Source organism: Metarhizium album, assembly GCF_000804445.1.
Source record: "Metarhizium album ARSEF 1941 chromosome Unknown scaffold_7, whole genome shotgun sequence".
Classification (NCBI taxonomy): domain Eukaryota; kingdom Fungi; phylum Ascomycota; class Sordariomycetes; order Hypocreales; family Clavicipitaceae; genus Metarhizium; species Metarhizium album.
Genome location: NW_024467581.1, coordinates 182,231 through 204,613, shown reverse-complemented (window position 1 = coordinate 204,613; position 22,383 = coordinate 182,231). Strand labels below are relative to the sequence as shown.

At 42.8% G+C, this 22,383-nt stretch overlaps 6 protein-coding genes across 6 annotated transcripts; 4 read left to right on the top strand and 2 right to left on the bottom strand.

Annotated features, from left to right (window-relative positions):
- Positions 1-383: 383 nt before the first annotated feature.
- MAM_03534 (uncharacterized protein) lies at positions 384-1,379 on the top strand (the record flags this gene model as incomplete). Its single annotated transcript, XM_040822333.1, has 1 exon — positions 384-1,379. One exon carries the CDS (start codon positions 384-386, stop codon positions 1,377-1,379), a length of 996 nt encoding a protein of 331 aa, XP_040679476.1.
- Positions 1,380-11,303: 9,924 nt separating this feature from the next.
- On the top strand, positions 11,304-11,765 carry MAM_03533 (uncharacterized protein; the record flags this gene model as incomplete). The annotated part of the gene is made up of 1 exon (XM_040822332.1): positions 11,304-11,765. One exon carries the CDS (start codon positions 11,304-11,306, stop codon positions 11,763-11,765), a length of 462 nt encoding a protein of 153 aa, XP_040679475.1.
- A 1,815-nt stretch (positions 11,766-13,580) lies between these two features.
- MAM_03532 (Glycoside hydrolase, subgroup, catalytic core) lies at positions 13,581-16,580 on the top strand (the record flags this gene model as incomplete). Its single annotated transcript, XM_040822331.1, has 6 exons — positions 13,581-14,758; positions 14,911-15,061; positions 15,132-15,198; positions 15,255-15,664; positions 15,721-16,467; positions 16,512-16,580. 6 exons carry the CDS (start codon positions 13,581-13,583, stop codon positions 16,578-16,580), a joined length of 2,622 nt encoding a protein of 873 aa, XP_040679474.1.
- Positions 16,581-17,636: 1,056 nt separating this feature from the next.
- On the bottom strand, positions 17,637-19,045 carry MAM_03531 (Phosphatidylethanolamine-binding protein PEBP; the record flags this gene model as incomplete). The annotated part of the gene is made up of 2 exons (XM_040822330.1): positions 17,637-18,451; positions 18,529-19,045. 2 exons carry the CDS (start codon positions 19,043-19,045, stop codon positions 17,637-17,639), a joined length of 1,332 nt encoding a protein of 443 aa, XP_040679473.1.
- A 300-nt stretch (positions 19,046-19,345) lies between these two features.
- Positions 19,346-20,416, top strand: MAM_03530 (60S ribosomal protein L4; the record flags this gene model as incomplete). Its single annotated transcript, XM_040822329.1, has 3 exons — positions 19,346-19,417; positions 19,478-19,586; positions 19,641-20,416. The coding sequence occupies 3 exons, from the start codon at positions 19,346-19,348 to the stop codon at positions 20,414-20,416; spliced, it is 957 nt and encodes a 318-aa protein (XP_040679472.1).
- Positions 20,417-20,658: 242 nt separating this feature from the next.
- Positions 20,659-22,323, bottom strand: MAM_03529 (CDP-diacylglycerol-glycerol-3-phosphate 3-phosphatidyltransferase; the record flags this gene model as incomplete). The annotated part of the gene is made up of 3 exons (XM_040822328.1): positions 20,659-21,625; positions 21,683-22,035; positions 22,126-22,323. 3 exons carry the CDS (start codon positions 22,321-22,323, stop codon positions 20,659-20,661), a joined length of 1,518 nt encoding a protein of 505 aa, XP_040679471.1.
- Positions 22,324-22,383: the final 60 nt, after the last annotated feature.

Genomic DNA, 22,383 nt, shown 5'->3' with positions numbered 1-22,383 from the left:
AAATGTATACATGCCGAGGTGGGCACGCGGAGGACATTAAGAGATGTCACAGGATATATAAGACGGGACAACTCACATGAAAGTAGCCGCCGGCTGCGTCATTTTTTAATAGCGTAAAGTGGCCAATATGAGGGCCAGGACATGGAAGTGGGTCAAATACGGAGTAAAATTGCACTCGGCAGAAAAAGAAAGTCTTCAGAGCCGAGAGATATAAAACAACCCTTGATCCAGTGGGGAGAAGCCATGGTTGATGTAGGATAAGTTACCATACGCCCCTGGCTTCAAAGAACGTGTACCTGCATAATACATGGGTGACGTTTACCGCCGACGATAGGCCTTACAAGTCCCAGCAACAGGTTCTGCTTGAGAGGCTGTTTACTAGAATGTACTTCGAATCCAAGTTGCGGTACAAGTGGATCAAGCAAGAGATAGAGTCTCTTGACCCGGAGGTGGACTACGAGAAGATATGGAGACTCTCGGCAAGTTACAACCTTAATGACTTCATACTCAACCTGGCCTATGCTCTCTCAATTCCTAGCACAATTCTTCCTGAACACAGCGCCCGGCCTGTGTGGCGGGAGGGCGGGGGCAAAATGCTCAACAAAGCAACGAATCGAGTAGCACAAACAGTACAGTTTCTACTCATTCTAGCCTGGTACGGCCCGAAGCATTCAAAGTCGATTCAGGAAGTGGAACGTGTTAATCGTCTGCACGAATACTGGTCTGACAAGTACCCCGGTGACTTCTCGCACCCCGAGGACTATATCTATGCAGTTTGCTTGTTCGCAACACAGAAGCATCAGCTGTTTGTGAGAGTAGGCCTACCTGGATTGTCCGAAAAGGAGAAGATTGCTGCGCATCATTTCTGGAAGGATATTTATACCCTGTTGCGAATTCCTGGAGGAAAACCATTGGATGAGTTTCCTATGAGCTGGGACGGAATGATCAATAGCATCCACAAGATAGAGAACCTCTATAGTGAGGGGAGTGAAAATGGACGTCTGGGACTGGAGGCAAACTATGCACAGCTGGTATACCGATTTTTCCCATTTGGCTTTCGCTGGCTGGGTCGACGTCTCATTCTGGCCTTGGCGCCTCCAAAGATTCTGCAAGCTTACGATATCTCCCCCGTCCATGCCCTTACTGGTTGGCTTATAAAACTCTTTGTGCGCCTTTATTTCCTCTTTATGATCAATGTATTACCTGACCCCAAGGTGGGATATTGGGAGCTTCTTGAGAAGAAACCAGAGTCAGACAGAAGACGCCAGAGACTGTTGCGTCAGGAGCTGGATCGCAACTTTCCAACCTTCTTTTCCAGACATGTTGAACAGCTTGGTATTCAATGTCCATTCGTGGCGCGGCCGGACTCCAAGATGTAGGTCGATTGGCTTTGAAATCCTTTCACAATGAGTGGATGAAGGGCTAATTAGTCAACCAAGCACGGTAGAAGAATTCTCTAGTCGAGCTTGATGCTCGTGCCAACCCGCAGTTTATTTGGAACTCACAATCTCGCTTCATCTTGGTGCAGCGCGTCGCGAATCGGGACTGCGTTAGCCTACATCTCCTACAAAGCCACGACATTTATATACTTGGCATTCTTGACGAATAGAAGGGGATTTGAGATTCTTGTATGTTTTAGTACTGCTTTATTTTGAGAGCAGCCTAGGATCTGAAACGATAGGATAGAGAATCCGCAACAGACTAGTCGTTATAGACATAGAAGTGTAAGAGTGTTTAACGGAATACTATAATATAAGAATGCAAATATTATGTGCTGTATCTAGCGCTCCCAGGCTAGGAATGTCAGAGACCTAACGCTCGTCTGAGTAATTAAGGGCATGTAGAGCGCGTTTAACTTTAATTTACTTTAATATAATAGTGTAGCAGCTACTAAATTAGCTATAAAGTAGCAGCTAGCAACTATATATATATAAAAGAAGAGAAGTTTATACTAAGAGAAAAAAAGGTTTAAAGATTAATATAGTTATTTTTACTAACTTAGCTATTTATAAAGTTATAGTAAGTACTTTATATAATTTCTTTATTTACTTTACTAGAAACTTTAATTTTAATAACTTAATCTCTCTTCTCTATAAAGTAGTAAACTATTTATTTAAGTTAATAAAAATACTTTATATAATATATTTAACTTAATTAAACTTTATACTTAAGATAAAAACTAGTAGTAATTTTACTATACTTTCTTTAAAAGCTTTATTTATTAAGAAAGAACTATTAATTTCTACTATAAACTTTACTATTATAAATAAAATATAAAGTAATAAGAAAGCTATACTAAATAATAGCTTTAAGTATACTATAAAGAAGCTATATATTACTTAGAAGTATAACTAGCTTATAAAAATAATAAAAAAGCTTAAGTAAGCTAAATAAAGAAATATTAGTAAGAATACTTAATTATTCTAGCTAGCTTTTATAAGCTTTAACTATACTACTTACTAGCTATACTTTAGTATGATAAAAGTATAAATTTAAATATTAATTTATAAAGATAAATTATATAAAAGCCTTTAGACTTATTTAGTAGATTTATATATAGCTTTTACTATAAACTACTTTTACTTTATTACTAATATTAATAAAGTAGCTTATACTAGTAGCTACTTTACTAATAATATAAAGTAATAATAAATATACTATATAGCTAATAATAGCTTTATTAATTTCTAGAAGTATACTTAAGCTAGATTTATAAAATAGCTTAAATTTAAAACTATAAATAAAGATATATACTACTTAGAAGCTATATAAATATTAATAAGTCTTTACTAAAGCTAAGGCTAATTATTTTAAGTATTTAAAAAAGTATAAAGTAAGTATAAAGCTAAACTTCTAAATAAGCTACTAAAGAGGCTTACTATCTATATATTTATAAATAGCCTTTAACTTACTATAAGAAAGCAGCTACTTAGCTAAAAGTTCTCTAGAGATTAAAGCTACTTAAAAAGCTAAGAGAAGAAAGCTAAAGTTACTATTTTTAAGCTAGAAAGCTATTATAATATCTTTAATAGTAATAGCTATAACTATTATATAAAAAAAAGAAATTAGTATAAACTTTTATTTAAAGAGAATAAAAATACTAGTAAGTAGTAAGCTAATAGTAATACTACTAGAAGTTATAAAACTAGTAGAAATACTTTATATTTTAATAATATTATTTACTATAAATATAATATATTAAGCTATATTATATTATAATACTTTAAGCTAAACTATAGTACTTATTAAAGTAATTAGTATACTATAAATAAGCACTAAGCTAGTAGTAGCTTACTAGTAACTAATAGTAATACTACTTTAGTCTATAGAATTTATACTTAAAAACTTAAAATTACTATTAATAAAAAATATAATAATTCTTAAATAAAGATAATAATATGTATTTTATATTAAATACCCTAGATAGCTATAAAGCTATATAACTAGTACATCTTCTTCTTATATTAGGCCTAGAAAACCCTTTAATAGGAAGAAAAACCCTGCCTGCTTCTGTTTTTGCTCCCTAGGGCAGCTCTAGCTCTGTGCTAGCTAGAATCCGCCTGCCTCCTGCGCGTGCATAAGTGTCGCCGGCTTCGCCGGCTGTGTTCTAGAGGGGCTAATAACCCCTAAAAATCAAGCCTGCCTCCAGCTCTACGCTGGGGCTATGCTGCTCCTGCCTATTCTCCTGCTATGTTCTCCAGCCTCTAGTTGTCCCCTCTCCCTAGGGACGCAATCTATCCCTGCGCAGTACGTCGTCTGTTACTATCTTAGGGGTGGGCCGGTCCGGCTCTAGGCTAACGTATAACCGCTGGCGTGAATATCTAGTGTTTAGCTGCAACAGCTTGTGTAGTTAGATTCACCTTACTTCCGTCTTATACATAAATTACCTCTCAGCTTTGCAGCTAGCTATAGCCTAACTCCAGCTCTATGCTGGGGCTGTCTTACGCCTGCCTAATTTCCCATTCTATCTGTCAGTCCCTAATTGTCCCTGCTCTCTAGGGACGCAGACTATCTTAGTGCAGTACGTTGTCTGTCGCTCTCTTAGGGGTAGGCCGGCCTAGTTCTGTGCTGTTGTATAGCTGCTAGCGTAAATATCCAGTGTTTAGCTGCAACAGCTTGTATATTTAGATTCACCTTACTTTCGTTCTATGTGTAAATTACCTCCCAGCCTCACAGCTGGCTACAGCCGGCGCAGCTGCTACGCTAAACCCAGGCTCCTGTTAGATATAAAGCTAGCTAGACCCCCCCTAACTTCCTTCCCTCTTTTCTTCCTCTTTCAACCTCTTGCTCTTAATATACACTAAATCTTGCCAATAAACTAGCTCCACCTGCTGCCCCGCTGGGCCTGGGCTAGTCTCTGCTTAGATCCTGGCTAACTTCTTGCTAGAGCTGTTCTTGCTGCTGTTGCCGCCGTCTTTATTGTCTTCGAACTCTATTAAAACCTATCGTCTGTATATATATGCCCTACGTCTGTCCTATACCGGCCCTAAATCTAGGGAGTTGCTGATCTTTTTGGCAGCTATCGCTATGTCCTCCTCCCAGTCTGCTAACGCAGGGAAAGTTATAGTAAGTTCAAGCCGGCGCTAGCTTAATCTCCGCCTAATAGCTAACTGCTGCAAGACTTCTAGTGCCTTTAAAGGCAAAACAATAACTAAGTCTTAGTCCCAAAAAGTTGCTAGCAAGTCAGTATATATCCCTAATTCTGCCTCTATTCCGGCTCTAACTCTGTGTATAGCTTAGTCCTATCTGCAAAGTTATATGCGTCTCTTGTGTCGCTTAGATCTCTGCTGCCGCTACTGCTACCAGCTTAGGGCCGGACGGGCCCTAGGCCTATTTATACTAGGAGATCATTAGGTTAAAGACTGCATTATGCTTTAACTATTATATTCGCAATAATTATTGCGTTCCTATAAGTTGTCCTGTCTCTGCCCCTCCTCTAGCTCTAACTAGGCTATAGTGTAATATAACGTTAGAGACACATTCTATTTTTCTGCGCCTCTAGAAGGAGCTAGAGGCTGTGGCTAAGAAGACGCCTTCCTGCGTTACTATAGGTAGTCTGCCCTATCTCCAGCTCAGCATTGCTAACTCTCTGTCTTAGTTTACTCCTTAATTTTTTAAGAATCTTAAGGCCTTAGAGAAGGCCAACAATTAGAAGGGGAAGGGGCAGGCCTAGTCCGGCTTAGTGCTAGCCGGGGGATCAGATAACAGTGCAGACCGCCATAAGGAGATCCTAGGTCAGTTGGGGGAGATCGCAGCGTCAGTCGCCGCCACAGCTGCATCTGTAGCAGAGTCAGTCTAGATCCTAAACAAGTGCGCCGGCTATATAGCCAAGATGGAGGCTTCGCTTGCGGCTCTAGATGGGCGCAGCTTTATAGCGGAGCTCAACGAGGAGCAGCGTGCAGGTGGCTCTAGGGCGGCTGCGGGCGGGCGTGGCAGCGACTCCGGGGCGCGGAAGCAGGCTCAGGGGAGGGAGAGTCGCTAGTCATTGCTTATACTATAGGTTTAATATGCCTTTTGCTTTAATAGATTCAATGATTCTTTGACCTTGCTATTGCCGCGTCAGCAGGCCGGCATCCAGCCGGCGTCGCCACGATCCCACCCCCGGCGTCCAGTCGGGCGGTCTTGCCTTCCACTCCTTGGCTAGTTTTGCCGCCAATTGGTGGTGGGTTATCCGGCCTGTAAGATAATAATACTTATATAGTAAGTATACTATTAAGTAGCTATAAATATACTATTTAATATAAGTATAAAGTATATATTTATTTTCTTTAAGTTACTATTTATAATAAACTAATAGTATATAAAACTAAATAATAAAGTCTTTAAAGTAGTAGAAAGTATATAGCTACTTTACTAAAGTATTCTTTAGAGAACTATAAGTATTATTAATAATATAAATTACTTTTAATTCTACTAACTTTACTACTATATTATAAATACTAGAGAGAATATTTTTTTAGAAAAAAACTAAGTAAATAAATATAAGCTTATTATAATAAGTTAAAAAAAGAAATACTAAAGATATTTTATTACCTTTGAGTACTTAAAGCTCTTTATAAAAAAGTAGTAAGCTTACTATAAAGTAAAGAAAGCTATAGTTATAATTATTATTAACTAAATAAATAATTTAGTATAAATATAAACTTAAAATAAAAATATACTAAGTAGTAATATTACTAATATTAAGCTACTAAGTATATACTAAGAGTATATTAATATATTTAATATTAAAGTAGCTATAACTTTTCTACTTTTTACTAGCTAAATATATACTATTAAACTAAAAGAAGAAGAGACTTTATCTTAAAGCTTAATTTATAACTTAGCTAAAAAAAAGTTATAAATTCTTTATAACTACTTAGTAAGTACGTTTAAGTATAGCTAGATAAAATATTTAATAAGCTTAATAAAAGCTTTAATTCTTTTTATACTTAAGAAAGAAAGTAAGCTTTAGCTATATATAAGTTATAAAGGCTTAAATTAAGTTATAAAAAAAATAAAGTACTACTATTCTTAATAATAAAGATATTTAATAAACTTAAAAGTATAAAGATTTATATAAAAATAAACTTTAAAAATACTTACTACTAGCTATATATTTATAAAAGTAATAAGTAGAAAATAGCTTTTTATTATAAATATAGCTATTTTAAGTATTTAATAATGCTTTTTAAGCTTATTAATATATTAGCTACTTTTTAATAATATATTTATAATTCTCTAGGTAAATTAGTTAACTTTATTTATATTATTTATCTTAATAATATACTAATATATAGTAGTAACTTAATAGTATATAAATAGTATATTAAAGAAGTTTTAACTAAACTATAAGTAGCTAAATTATATACTAACTTTTAAAAGTATAAATTTTCTATAACTACTATATTTTTTCTTAAGTTTATTATTACTAACTAAGAAATTAAGATAAAAGAAGAGTATATTAAGGTAATTATAAAGTAGCTACTACTTAATAGTATTTTAAATATTTAGAGCTTTTTTAAATTTATAAAATTCTATAAATAATTTATTAAGAATTATAGTAAAATTATAGTACTACTTACTAATTTTATAAAAGAAAAAGCTATAGAGAAATTATAGCTACTAAGTAGTATTATTACTACTTTCTAGAAACTTAAGTAGTAATTTTAAGAAGCTTTAATTCTAGCTTATTTTAACTTAGAAGTACTTTTAAGAATAAAGATAAATATATTTAACTTTACTATTAGTATAATACTAGTATAGTTATAGCTAAATTACTAGTACTTAATAGCTTACTTTTCTAGAAAGCTAAATAGTTTTGAATTATACTATATAACTCTTAATATAAAGCTGCTAGCTATATAGAAAGCTTTTTATATATAGAGGCACTACTTAGCTTACTCTTAGTATTTAATTTATATTATTATAAATTACTTAAATTATAAGTACTTAGTATTAAAGCTTAAGCTAACTAGTAGATAAGTTACTACTCTAAATAAGCTATATTTATTTAACTTTATTATTAAATATTAACTTAATAAGCTTAATTTTATAAATAGCTTATCTAGAAAGTTTAATTACTATAATAAAGATAAAATAATATAAGTAAAAGCTTTATAACTACCTCTCTTTCTCTAAAAGTTTACTATAAGTAAGTAGCTAAGTACTACTTATAATTTTAGTAATATAGTAAAGAGCTATATTTATAATCTTAGTAACTTAGAGCTACTTTATAAAAGACTATAAAGTATTACTACTAAAAGAAAGAGTATACTATATAAATTATAGTACTCTAGCTATAATATTATAGCTAGATTAATAGTATTAAGAGTAGCCTCTACTAAATTAAGTTAGAAAAATAATAATAAGTAAGCTATAAAGATAGCTTTATTACTATTTAAGTTATTATTTAAAGAGTAATAAAGAAATACCTTTATTTACTAATAAAAAGAGCTACTAGTTAGTAGTAATTTAGCTTCTAAAAAGAATAACTAGTATAAAAGTATAAAGAGCTTACTTTACTATAAGAATTATACTTATATCTCTTTAAGCCTTAGAAAGAAAATTCTCTTATTAGTTTATAATAATATTACTATAAGTTACTAAAGTATAATTAAAATACTAAAGTAAGTTATATTTTAGTATTTTTAGTAAAATATAAAAAGTAATATTAAGAAGTATATTATATAATATATTAATTACTAATTATTTAAACTAAAGCTATATAAACTTTATAGTAAACTAGCTATACTATTAGTACTAAATTACTTCTTTTAAGAGATATTAATAAATTTTATTATAAAGCTACTTTCTATTAATATATATAGAAATAAAATATTTAATTTAATTTTTATAATTATTAACTAATTTTCTAAGTATATAATTTATAAGCTTATTATAAAGAATATTACTAGTAATAACTTAGCTATAATTTTTCTATAAAGAATATTTTAAAATTATAGTTTACTTAAAGAAATTATAACTAATTAAGAATTAACTTTTATAAGTAAGTTCTAAAGAACTTTTTACTACTTTCTAGCAACTAAGTAGTAACTTAGTACTACTTTCTACTTATAAATAAATAGCTAAATAAAATACTAAAACTAATTATTAAAATATTATTTATAAGCTTTTAAAAGCTATAAATAAATAAACTAGTTAAAGTAACTTCTACTAGCTTAGTATATATATAATATAAGCTACTATAGTAGTTATAGCTACTTACTTATAGAAATACTATAAGAATTTACTTTTTATAAACTATACTATATAGTAGTACTATTACTAATTATTAATAAATAAGCTAAAAATAAAGAACTGAAACTATAAACTAAATATATAGCTACTAAATAGCTACTATATAGTATATAAACTATATAAGCTAAATACTATCACTATAAAAGAAAAGTTATATAGTTTAAAGCTATTAATTTTATATTATTATTAATAAGAAATATTAACTTTAAATAACTAAGCTATAAGCTTACCTTTAAGTACTTAGAACTTTATAAAGTACTAATAGAAATTAAAAATTAAAAATTAATATATAAAATATAGCTTTTACTAAATATATAAATTTATAATATTTTCTATATTTTATAGCTTAAACTTTTTAAAAAGAATATATATAATATTATAGTAACTATATAGCTACTAAATATTATACTAAAAGAGAATAATATATATAATATGAAGTAAATTATTATATATAAATATAATAGTAAAAAGTATAAATACTTAGTTAAATAGAAAAACTATAATAATATAGAGAACTTATAGCTACTTACTTATAACTTTATTATATTAATACTTATTAATAAGTATAATAAAATATACTTATAAAATTAACTTATAATAAAGTTAAAATTTTTATATATAGCTTAAGTTTTATAGTAAGAAGTCTAACTAGCTATAAAGTAGTAGTAACTTAGAAAAATAGCTATAAGTATATATATATTTATAATAATATAATAAGCTTTATATATAAAATTTTTTAAAGGTATATATATTAATTTTTTAAAGGCTTATTAAACTAACTAGCTACTACTCTCTAGCTATATAGCTACTATTAATTATTTCTTTTCTTTTTATTAAACTTTATAAAAGTATTAGCTAAGTCTACTAGTAATTACTTTAAAGTAATATAGTTAAGTAAGTACTTACTACTTCTAAACTAAGCTTATTGGCTATATAGTTATAGTATAATAGAAAAAGAGAATATATCTACTTTATATAAGTATAAATATAATAAAAGTAATTAGTAATTTCTAACTATACTTATATCTTTATAATAAAAGTAAGCTACTAAGTAGTAGCTTAGTTATTATATATATACTTATAATAAGTATTCTAGAAATATTAAAATAAATTAAAACTTAAAATTAAAGTACTTAAATAGTACTACTTATAAATTAAGTTATAAATAGTAGCTACTTAATAGTAAGTATAAAACTTATAGCTTCTAGATATAAATAATAAGTATAGCTAACTTTATTATTATTTTTAAACTTAGCTAATACTTATACTAAAGCTTTCTAAGAGCTTACTATACTTTATATTACTATAAGTTAGTAGTAACTAAGAACTTTAAATTAAAACTACTTATTTTATTATTATTATACTTCTTAGTTATAGAAATATTAGCTTAAGTAAGAAGAAAATTAATATATATATAATAGTAATAAGTATTAAGCTAGTAGTATATTAGCTAGGTATTACTTATATATAATATAATTAACTTATTAAAATATATACTTTATTATTTTTAAAGTAGTAAAAGTACTTAATAAAGCAGCCTAAGAATATTAGTAACTAACTAGTAGTAAGCTTATAGTAATATATTAATAAAGTTTATATTATATTTCTTAACTAAACTATATATATTTTTATAATAAATAGCTAAATACTTATTTTAAAAGTAAGTAGTATATATATAATACTAATAAAAGTAAGTACTACTACTTAATAATAAATTAGTAGTATATTTAAGTATTATTATTATAACTTACTACTTTCTACTCTTTTAGAGAGATACTAAGAGCTTAATACTACTTTTATAAGTAGCTATTACTAGTAAATTAGCTATAAGCTAGTAGTAAGAAAGTTAAATAAACTTACTTAAAACTAATATAATAGTAAATATTTAAGAAGATTAAGAGAATAAACTTAGTAATTATTACTAGTTAGTATAAATAAAAGAAGAATACTATAATATAGTAGCTATTAGCTTAAATAATATATAAAATATTTAATAAGTTAAAAAAGAGAAAAAAAAAGAAAGAAAATTATAAAAGTTAGTAAAGCTTTTTTAAATTCTTTAATAAGTAGTTATAGCTACTTACTAGCTATTAATATTAAAAAAAGCTATATACTATAAAAGTTATCTACTAAATAGCTTTATAAAGTAGTATTATAACTACTTTACTATAACTAAGTATAGCTATAGCTAATAAAGAAAATTCTATTAAAAACTTAATACTTATTTAAGTAATTAAAAGTATATAAAGTATATTTAACTTTAATTTACTTTAATATAATAATATAGTAGCTATTAAATTAGCTATAAAATAGTAGCTACTAACTTATATATATATAAAGAAGAGAAGTTTATACTAAGAGAAGAAGAGGTTTAGAGATTAATATAGTTATTTTTACTAACTTAGCTATTTATAGAGTTGCAGTAAGTGCTCTATATAATTCTTTTGTCTACTCTGCTAGGAACCCCAAGTCCTAACACTAGACGTGGGAATAGTATCCCTAATTGTCAAGGACACGGTCAGGTTACCTCGAGGCTGTGATCAAAATTGAATGCTACTACTCCCATGTTGAAAACGCAGTCATCTGCCGTTGATGGCGAGGAAAGAGCCCGCGCCAAGGAGAGTGACTTCGGAGCTGTCGGTGTTGATGTCGCTGCCGGGCCTCTGTTTCTGGACACACGTTCCATTCCTCTTGTCAGGGGAACTTGTCGGAGTTTTTGGGCTTGCTATGAAGAACCTTTGAAATGCAAAGTTGGAAAGGTGGACGAGGTGCAGCTCTCCATCCCGGACTGCGACCGCATCACCGAGGATGAGGATACCTGCCTCCACCACCATCGGTACGATCTTGCTGTTTGGGTCGCGGTGTGGTTTGGATGTTACTTTGGAAAATTCTGGTACTGCTGCTGGCCCGGACGCTTGCCATATGTAAGCGACGTTACCTCATGCAGGCTTGTCGGCGACGCGGTTGAACTTGGAGCCGCCACATGCAGATCTGCCCTGGCGGTTCCAGTTTGTGCTTCGTCCTAGTCGGCGCATCGTGACTTGTGACTCGTGGCTCGTGGCTCGTGGCTCGGTGAGAGACGAGACAGTCAAATGTAACCATCTATGTTCTACAGCCGCAGCCGGAGGACTACGACCATGACGAGCCATCGTTCTATTGCCCCCGCCAATCCAAGCACAATGCTGCCTAGGTGGCGACTTGCCAACTGGCAAGTATATAGAATATCAAGAGTCATTCATTCTTCCCCAGCTGTCCCACACAATCGTATTGTGTGACACTTTTATATGATACGCCGGTGTGCCTGTCAAGGCAGAACGGTAAGCGGCATGCGGGGAGTTTTCTGGTCTTTTCTGTTCAAGGCCCCTTGAAGTTAACCCATCTGAGGCCCGGAAATACCTGTCTTCCATGTCGGGCGATACCCGAGAAGCAGCCTGATTTCTCTCTGCTTTGAACGTCTGATAGGAGGTTTCCAATCTCACTTTGTCATGGCCCGGTGAATGTCAATGCGGCTTGCAGCAGGAAAGCGCAAGGCGAGCCTGTAATCTCTGTGGCTAAAGTGCGGACGTCTCCCGGGTTAGGACACGGATAGGTCTTGAAGAGTACTGGTGTTTCTTAGCAGTGGTACATGGAACAAGTGAGCCGCTTTATAAGGAATGGGGAGTCTCATGTCGCGTACCAGAACTACCCAAAAAAGTCCAGACGTCGATATCCGTCGAACGCCATGGCAGAACACAGAACACAGATGAAAAGCTTGCGTTGATTCTGTACTCTCTGGAGATGGTAGGCTATTTATGGAAGGCGCAGGCTGGACCCTGCACGAGACCTGCCTGGTCTGGAACCAGAAACGTCCTTCTCCGGACTCCCGACCAACTTCTTTTTCCCCGTCCACAACCAAGCCATCACACGCTCTACGTCCAATCACTTGCGAGTCCCCATGCATACTACAACAAAACTGGGGTTACACTACGGCCTTTAACGAAATAATTTAGGGGCTACATAGTTGGCATGTCCAGACTTGATCCTCATTTGTAAAGAATATCCGGACATCTCAAGACTTGAGGTGGTTACATATGCCATGGACACGGGGCCATGGTTAAGAGGGATTACAGCTCCAAGAGCTTGGGTAACGGCTGATCAGTATTTCCCGCAGAGCTCGGATTATTATTGTTGGCTGAACACAGCAAAATTACTGCACAAAATTGGAAAGTATTGGCTTCACGAATTGATACAAGGCTCGCGACCTACTTGCCAACCTGCCTCGTGTTGACGGTTAATCAAACTCACCAAGAACTGAATATGATATACAGCCCATCAACTCGCTTAAGCTTGCACGTACACAGGTCTAACCAACTATTTTTTGGCCCTCAGTTCATGTGCGGTCTACTGAGGGAGTGTGGAAGATATTTCCCCCCACGAATCGCCCCCGAGTGGTGAAGCCGGTGCCTTGCGCCTGATGCTGACTGTTACACGGCACTTGCGGTCAAACTTCAACCACATGACTAGCTGCAATGCACAGAGGTTGCAGCTATCACGATGTCCTCATAGGCCGCACGCAGGCCCAGGCATCAAGGCATAAGGGCACGAGAAATCAATCCTTTGGTGCCTAATTCATCTGCTCAGGTTGCACACGCAGGCATCTTCTCGTCTATATGATCCTCGACATCTTTTCTTCTCTTATCACTGGACTTATTCTCAAAGCAGTTGGCATCTGACAATCCTCTGTCGTATCCAAGTTTTCTGGAGAGAGAATCAGGTACCACCCATTCATTTGCCATCCTTCAAACGCACACTAAGACACCGTGGACTACTGCTTCAACAACTAATTCTCATCCCGAGCCAGGATGAAACTCCTCACAAGAGCTCTCGCGGTTTCTGCTGCACCACTCTTTGCCCAGGTCAGCGCTAATCCCTACGACGCCCTGCCCAGTAGTGTCAGCCTAGTTCCCTATGACAGCGTCCCTCACCCCGGGCTTGATTCCCAAGCAGCTGTGGATGCGTACCTCGAGGAATGGACCGCTGCCAACGACCGGACTCCCGCCTCTGCAGAGAGAAAATGTCCTCCGCCCTGCACGGAATCTGGCTCGGATCCCAAAAAGTGGTATCTCTATTCGGAGGTGGCTGAGCTGCAGCAGTGCAGTGAGACGTTGGTCTTTAGCTTTGCAGTAGACCAGCAGCTGGATAGTAAACATACAAAGGGAATGTTTAGAGCGTGCGTGGCAGACTATGGTTCTGCCCCAGCAACCAAGAGGGCAAGTCCATCTACAGCAGGGTGTTCCGTCGTCTACCCGTCAAAAATCAATGCCACCGTCGAATTGGGACGGGTAGGCCCGTCTAGTTCATCGGATGCTTCTCGAGATGCCGCTATTGCCGGTAGTCAAATTTCACAACACATCAGGTCCAAGATGAGCACGTGTGCCAGCAACACAGTCAGCTTCGGGTCCTCCGGCAGAACCCTCGTCGGTCTATATGCCGGATCGCAGGTCCTCTCGCAGGGCGTGGCGGAACACGTCCTAGACGAATTCGTTTCCGTTGCTGAAAAGAAGGGCCTTTCGGACAAGACCGTCTTCCAGCTCTGTGGGAGCAAAGACCGCGGCGCTGATTTTTCCATCGGCATCGCCGTCAGCCTTTCCTACGACGTCTCCTTCATCCAGCGTACGGTCAAGGCGTGGAACAACGGTGCGTGTGCCCCTGACGTGGGCAGCACCGAGAAATGGGCGGATTTCACTCTGCAAGTTCCTACGGCCGTGACGAGCTCGAATAGAACACGCGTCCGCGGTCTCCCTCGACGAAGTCCACCCCCGTCAAACAGCGACGGCGCCTGCACCACGAAACGCGTCGTTGCTGGCGACTCTTGCGCCGCGCTCGCAGCAAAATGCGGTATTTCCGCTGCAGACTTCACGACGATCAACGCGGGCGATAACTTCTGTGCCGCTCTCATCCCGGGACAGCATGTCTGCTGCAGCCGTGGCACCCTCCCCGACTTTACACCCAAGGCCGAGCCAGACGGCTCTTGCCATGCGTACAATGTCCATGACGATGATAGCTGTTTTCCATCGCGGCGGCGAACATTCTGACGGTGGACAAGTTGGAGTCATTTAATAAGAATACCTGGGGCTGGAACGGGTGCAAAATGCTCTGGTCGGGGATGAACATCTGCTTGAGTGAAGGAAGACCGCCAATGCCGGCGTCCGTGTCGAATGCTGTTTGCGGACCGACGGTGCCTGGGACGAAGAAGCCTTCAGGCGGCAAGAATCTTACGGATCTGAATCCCTGTCCCCTGAAGGTTTGCTGCAACATCTGGGGCCAGTGTGGCATTAGTTCTGTGAGTGCAGCGTCTCCGATGACATGGCGAAATGAGTAGAATGCTGATCTGATGGCCTCTCCTTTCAAAGGACTTTTGTGTAGCAACAAACTCGGAAACTGGTGCTCCGGGGACTGCAAAGCCGGGAACAAACGGCTGTAAGTTGACTGCAAGCCTGGATACAGCCATGGGATACTGACGAAGTGATCATCAGGTATCCAAAACTGTGGTAGCGACATTATTCAATCCGGCCCTCCCAAAGAGACCCTTCGCATTGGCTACTTTGGCTCTTGGAATGCCAACCGCCACTGTCTTCACCTGCGCGCCGATAAGATTGACACCAAGGCATATACGCATATTCACTTTGCCTTTGCTAACATCACGTACGACTTCAAACCTGACATTGGCGGCGTCCCTGATGAATTTGAGCGCTTCAAGAAACTCACTGGTGTGAAGAAAATCATATCCTTTGGAGGCTGGGACTTTAGCACTAATGCGGGCACATTTCGCATCATTCGCGAGGCAGTAAAGCCGGCCAATAGGAATACGTTTCGGGACAATGTGGTTAAGTTTGTAAACGGCCATGGCCTGGATGGTTTTGATTTGGATTGGGAATATCCTGGTGTACGTCCCGAATAACTCGAGGGCCGGACAAGAGAAAAACGACTAACACTGTGCAGGCCCCTGATACTCCTGGAGTTCCTCCTTCCGGCGATCCCCAGGAAGGCCTTAACTACTACGAGTTTCTCTCCATGGCCAAGTCGGCGCTTGGCAGCGGCAAGTCCGTCTCGTTTGCTGCGCCTGCGTCCTACTGGTACCTCAAGGCCTTCCCCATTGAGCTAATGGCCAAGTCCTTGGACTATATCGTCTACATGACGTACGACCTTCACGGCCAGTGGGATTATAACAACAAGTGGGCGAGCTCCGGCTGTCCCGAGGGCAACTGTCTTCGATCTCATGTGAATCTCACGGAAACTCTCTTGTCCCTGTCCATGATTACCAAGGCCGGCGCTCCCTCCAACAAGGTAGCCGTAGGCATCACTAGTTACGGGAGATCATTCCGCATGGCTCAGGCTGGGTGTGATGGGCCGGGCTGCAAATTTACCGGATCCTCCACGCACTCGGATGCCAGGGCCGGAATGTGCACAAACACCAGTGGTTACATTGCAGACGCCGAAATCAAGGACATTATCAATCTATCCACCGCCAACGTCAAACAGTGGGTAGACGCATCCGACTCCAACATTCTTGTCTACAACGACGTCGAATGGGTAGCTTACATGGACAAGGATACCAAGTACCGCCGCAAAAAGGTTTACAACAGCTTCCACTTTGCCGGCACCTCGGACTGGGCCCTGGACCTCCAAGAGTTCCAGAAAATAAAGGGGCCACTGCCTTTGGAAACCCCCTTCCCCGGGTTCATCGACGTGAGATGGGACGATTGAACGACCAAGCTTACGACACCATCCAGGCCATAGAAGCCGACGTGGATAATATCCCCTGGAACTGCAAGCATCAATACACCGTCTCTGCCCTCTAAAAACAACTCACTGCCGTCATCAAGCAATGCAGTAGTATAGTTAATGACGGGTACTCACATGAATATAAGACTTTTGCTAAAGCTGAGCAATTCTATGGAAATACTCTTGACGACTTTTACCTCTACGAAGCAGACACCTACTTTCATTGCGTCCAATCTACTTTGGACGATAGAGGCACATCATCTCGGCTCGGCTTCACGGGTAGAGTGCGGTGGTGTCGGTGAAAATCCGCAAGCCGTTGCAACGGCGGCTTCGCTTCACAAACCATGCCAGCAAAAGCTCCTGGCGTCGGAAAATGTGCCATGACGAAAACAATCATGGGTACGCGGACTTGGATCCAGTTGGGCAGCCAGACAGAGAGACATTCATGATGAAATTGCAGCCGCCAAAGGAGCAATCGACTACGCAATCAGTCCATGGAAAAGCAAAGGATGCTGTTGTGCAACTGCAAAAGCAGGAAAGACGCCAACATCAAGGCTGGGCGAAGGCATGGAACTCAGCAGCACTAGCACGAGCGCCATTCAACGCGTACCGCGCTTTTCCTCGCCCTGTATATTCACCTCGGCACGTATATTGCTTCCGTCAAGTCGAATGGGCGCGCCGTATGCTGAACCATGGGCTTCGTTGCAGAGCGTGCTCAATGCCGGCATCTTCTCCGCAAGACTGACTAACTGGGCTTTTCCGCGTCCAGTCTGTGGTGGTGACTCTTGTTCTCGCTCACTGCTCCAGGGCAGAGCTTTTAAGACATAGCTTGTGGGAGATTAAAGGCTCGCATCTCACGTAGGGTCAGCCAGATCAGAGACACGTTGAGCATGGGAGGAGGTTCACGTTGCGTTGCGCATTCTGAAGACTTGCCACCCTCGTACTGATGACGCCATGGCACCCATAGACATTGACAAGTTATCAGCAATTGGACTATGCTACTCCATCATCGGCGCAACAGTAAAGATGTGCTTGCACCAAGTGAGATTGTTCTACATGAGATTGCTCCGTCGTTTCGGTGCCCACGCATATCAGTATAGTACAAAGCTTCAGCCAAGCCCACACGCGCCAAATCACCTCCTCTTGATCCAACCCTTGGCATTGGAAACACCCTTGATGCGCTTGGTATATTTCCACAGGTGGCGGTACTTGGGGCCCTGTCGCTTGGCCTCCCAACCGCGAGGCTTGACCGGCGGCTTCAAGCTGTGCACACGCGTGGGCCGCAGTTCAACATCGGCGCCCGGGATATCGTGGCGGCTCATGACGGCAGCCGTGTTGTCATCCCAGACAGATCGGAACATGGTGAAGCCAAACGGCACAAGCCCAAACTTGTCCCGCATCGACTTGAGGGAGAAGCCGTCGCGTGCAGCGTACAGCTCCTTCAGCTTGGCCACATCAACCTTGTCGCCGGCGCGCTGCTCAAGCAGGTAGATGCCCAGTCGGTGATAGGGCGCGCCTTTCTGGGAAAAGGCGGGCATCCAGGGGACAGCCAGCTGGTCCTCGGCGACGATCCTGCTCAGCGGAAGAGAGGTTTCGGTAGGGCTGATGGGGATGTTGGCCGCCAGGTAGTGGCACCGCTTGGTGAAGGTGTCGCCTTCGATATCCGGCACGTCGGAGTCCACGACGGCAACGGTGACGAGGCGCTCGCCCTTGTTGAAGACCTGCACGCGCAGGCGGGGCGCCTTCTCGCTCACCTGGCTGTCTACGACGTCGCCAGGGGCAATCTTGGATCGGCGAAAGTAAAGCTGAACATCGGCAGTGGGCTCCAGCTTGGGCAGAAGGTCGGGCACAATGTTGAACTGCTTGATTCGCTGCGTGATGAGGCGATGACCGTACGAGCGCCATTTCTTCTCGGCGAGGGCGCGGTAGATGGGCTTGTTCATGTCACCTGCGTTCGTGAACAGTCAGAAATCCCGACCGATGCAGTGGGACAGAGTCGGTGCTCGAGACGGTCTCCAAACTCACCCAAGCCGTCCTCAAAGCGCTTCTTGACCAAAGGATCGTTGGCGTCCGCCAAGAGTTTCAGCCGCTCAACCTCCCTCCTCAGACTCGCCAGTCTGGTATCCTTCATCCTCTGCCCACCGTGAACCTCGGCAGCGTCCTTGGCCTCCAGCGTTGCAATCTTTTCCAGCTCCGCCTTGATCTTGGCCAGCTTGTCCACGCGATCGGCCGCCAGAATCTTGCGGGCTTCCTGGAACGCCTGGTACGGTAGCTGCTCGAACGGGACATTCTGTGTCGTGCGCATGGCTACTCGTCGTCTCCTCGAGCCAATTGGCATCTTCCCAGCCTTTATCAGCTGGGCTTCGTGTTCGGGGAGGACGGTCTCGGGGTCGAGATCCGAGAAGCCGGGCTCCTCGGACGCGGCCGCAGCTTGCTCCTGAACCTCAGCGGCTCGGGTGGCACCCGCGGTGAACGACCGAATGCCGCATGACTGCCGCAGATGCTTTGCCAGTGGCCGCGCGACAGCCTGACACCGCGACATTTTGTACGTCTGGCTCGACGGTTGTGCGAAGGACGTGGCTGTCAATGCCGGATTTTCGTACTCGATCAAGGAGGAAAAGTCGACGACTTGACAATTGGCAGGCGACGGACCCACATAAACGTCCGGGTGTCGGCGCGGAATAAGCCGTCGTGCCCGAGCCGAACAAGCGGGTCATGATTTTGACTTCTGAGCAGGCAAACCTGCACCGCGAGTTCGCCGGCTCAACAGCGCAAGCCTGCGCCATCAGCTCCTGCGATCACGTACGGCTGGGCTTCTCTGTGCCGCGGCACAAAACCGACGATGGCTCCCAGGACGCCGCTAGGATTAGGATGCCTAGTGGAGGCCATGGCCGCACTGCGAGTGTCCGCCAACGTGAGTTTATCATCAATGACATTGGGGGGGGAAAGCCGGCATACTCACGTCTTATCGCAGCGCGTCTCCCCCGGCAAGTCCATCTCGAGATCAATGGCCACCGAAGCACCCCTCCGAGGCCCGGCTCGATCCGCGAGCACACAGTCCCTCGTCCAGTCCTGGAACCCAGGTAACCAACCCCGACCGGCCCCCGTCCACGCAAGCTAACGGGAACTGTTCCCAGTCTCGACCGTCCCCGTCACAATCCATGGCTTCCCGTCGCTCGAACCAACCTCCCTCGAGCAATGGTCCGTCCAGCACCTCTACCTGCCCCTCCGGCGCGACATCCTCCACCACGCCATCACCTTCGAAGGCGACAACACGCGCCAGGGCACCGCCTCGAGCAAGACGCGCTACGAAGTCCACGGCTCCCACCGCAAAGTGCGGCCCCAAAAGGGCTCCGGCCGCGCCCGTCTGGGCACCAAGCAAAGCCCCGTCCTCCGCGGCGGCGGCAAGACCTTCGGCCCCAAGCCCCGCGACTTCGGGACCAAGCTCAACCGCAAAGTCTACGACAAGGCGTGGCGAACAGCTCTCAGCTACAGGTACAGGCGGGGCGAGCTGATCATCTGCGAGGACGGAATGGAGCTCTCTCTGCCGGCGGACTTTGAAATGCTCGCCGACAAGTACATGAGGGACGGCCTGCGGGAGGCATACCTGCGCAAATACATGACGGGCGTCCTCGACGCGCTGGGTCTGGGACGGGCGGACGGGCGGACACTCTTCATCACCGGCGATCCGAGGCAGAGGCTGTACGAGGCCATGGAGCAGGTCCCGTGGGAGGGGCGGGCGCTCGACATGGCCAGCGTGGACGTCAAGGACCTGCTGGAGACGGGCAAGGTCATCATGGAGAGGCGCGTCTTGAAGGAGATGATTGCGAGGCATCAGAGCGACCTGGTCTCGCGCATCAGCGTCGTCGGGCTGGCCAAGAGCGCCCCGCCCACCGGCGAGGTTGTGTTGTAAAGTCTGGGAGACGGGGCGGGTGCGGGTGGCTGTAGAATTATACATGTATATTTTGCATCAAAGAAAAAGACAAAAAAAACAAGCAGATATCAGCACAAAATCTGACCCCCGCCCTCGCACCCGGGCTGTCTATGCCATGCAGGGGTCCATTCCTCCAGTCTTGATTCTCAATACAGATCAGTGTGAAATATACAAAGCGCTCTATCCCGGGTATCGAGTCCGTCTACGCGTGCAGCACGGCCCTATAATGCACCACCCACCAGTGAAACGATCCACATGGCAATCCTCACCTGCAGGCCGACCCTCCTCTCGTTTCTGGCAAAGTCGTCCCTCGTCACCCTCCTGGAATGCTCCTGCAACCAGCTCTGCTCGTGGCCCAACTGCCTCTTGAGCGCTTCGTCCCGCGTCACCACCAGCGCGCCAACCTCCAAGTCATGCGAGTAGCTGCGCCTCGTGTAGTTGGAGCTCCCGATGATGCTCACGGACGGAGACGTCTCCCCGGGCATCGTCACCCAGAGGCCCTTGGCGTGGTATGTCCACCCGCCGGGGCTGCCCGCCGTTCCCAGCCGCCACTCCCTGAGGGCAATGTCGCCGTCGCGACGGTGCCGGCTGACGCTGTCGAGGAAGCGGCGCGCGAGGAGGACGTACGCGTCGGGGAGGAGGCCCGAGACCCCCCTCGACCCGTAGAAGCCGTTTGCTTCAGGCGCGGCCGTGATGACGGTGTTGTTGGTCGACGCCGTGCCGATGAGGAGCTTGGTCAGCGACGGCGCCGGGTTGAAGTAGCCGGCGGTAAAGGTCCACGACGAGCCGCGGTACTCGGGCAGGGCGAGCTTTTTGAGGATGTGCGCCACGACGGGCAGCTCGGTGGACGCGTCCGGCCTCATGACCTGGGAGAACTGCCCCAGCGCGTACACCCTGGTGTTGCTGGCGTCGGCGCGGGGCGCCTTGCCCGCCGGGGGGGCAACCAGAGCCCTCAGCGTTTGCGTCGAGCTCTTGATGAAGGACTGCGGATCCTCGAGGGGGCACGGCGCGGAGTTCGTCCCCGGCCAGGAGAGCGTGAACCCGGCGTCCCCGCGCGACGGCTCGACCAGGAAACTAAACGACGCGACTGCGCTGTGGATGCGCCAGAAGTGCTCCGTGACCTCGGTGGACGAGAAGAGGTGGTACCTGTCCTGCCGGTTGGTGAAGTAGTCGGTTGAGAGGTTCGCCCTGCCAAGGTCAGCTCAGCTCCCTGCTCGGCTGCCCGTCCGAGGGTCGCGCACGCACCCGGACATGATGATGGCGTCGTCGACGCCGTAGAGCTTCATGTGCTGCAGGCCCCAGCCCTCGTTGATCCTCCTCGGGATGTACTTCTTCCGCAAGCCCGTCAAGTTGGGCGTGTGGTACATGCGGATCTCGACTCTGTCTGCGCCGAAGTCCGCAACGAGCGGTGCCAGCAGCGACGCGCAGGACGAGTCGGGCGCCTCTCTCGTGCCGCGCAGCGCGTCGGTCAGTATGCTCAGCTTCAGGTCTGGGTTGCGCGAGAGCGCGTCCCGCAGCGTCCCGATGAGCTCCTTCTCCGTCCTGCCGATGTAGAGAGTCGAGAGGAAGATTCGTCGTTTGGCGCCGAGTATGCGGCCCTGCGTGAATTTAGTTTCCACGACCGGCCGTCCAGCTTGGCTGCCTTGCCTGCACGGGCGATTCCTCCCCGTGCTGCCAGGCATACATACCTTCAAGGTTTCGTAGAACTCGGCAGGCGTTCGCATGACGCGGATGTCCTCTCCTCTCATGTCAAAACTCGGCGCCATACGATCCAACTCGCTCACGAGCGGCCCCAGTATTCCGATATTGAGGCCATTCCCCCCCGCCGCCGCCGCCGCCGCACCACCACCTCCTGAGGGCGCGCTGCCAAACGACCGGCGATGCATCCGTACCGAGTACGCCTTTGACCGTGGCGCACCAGTGCGCGGCCGGGCCAGGCACTTGGT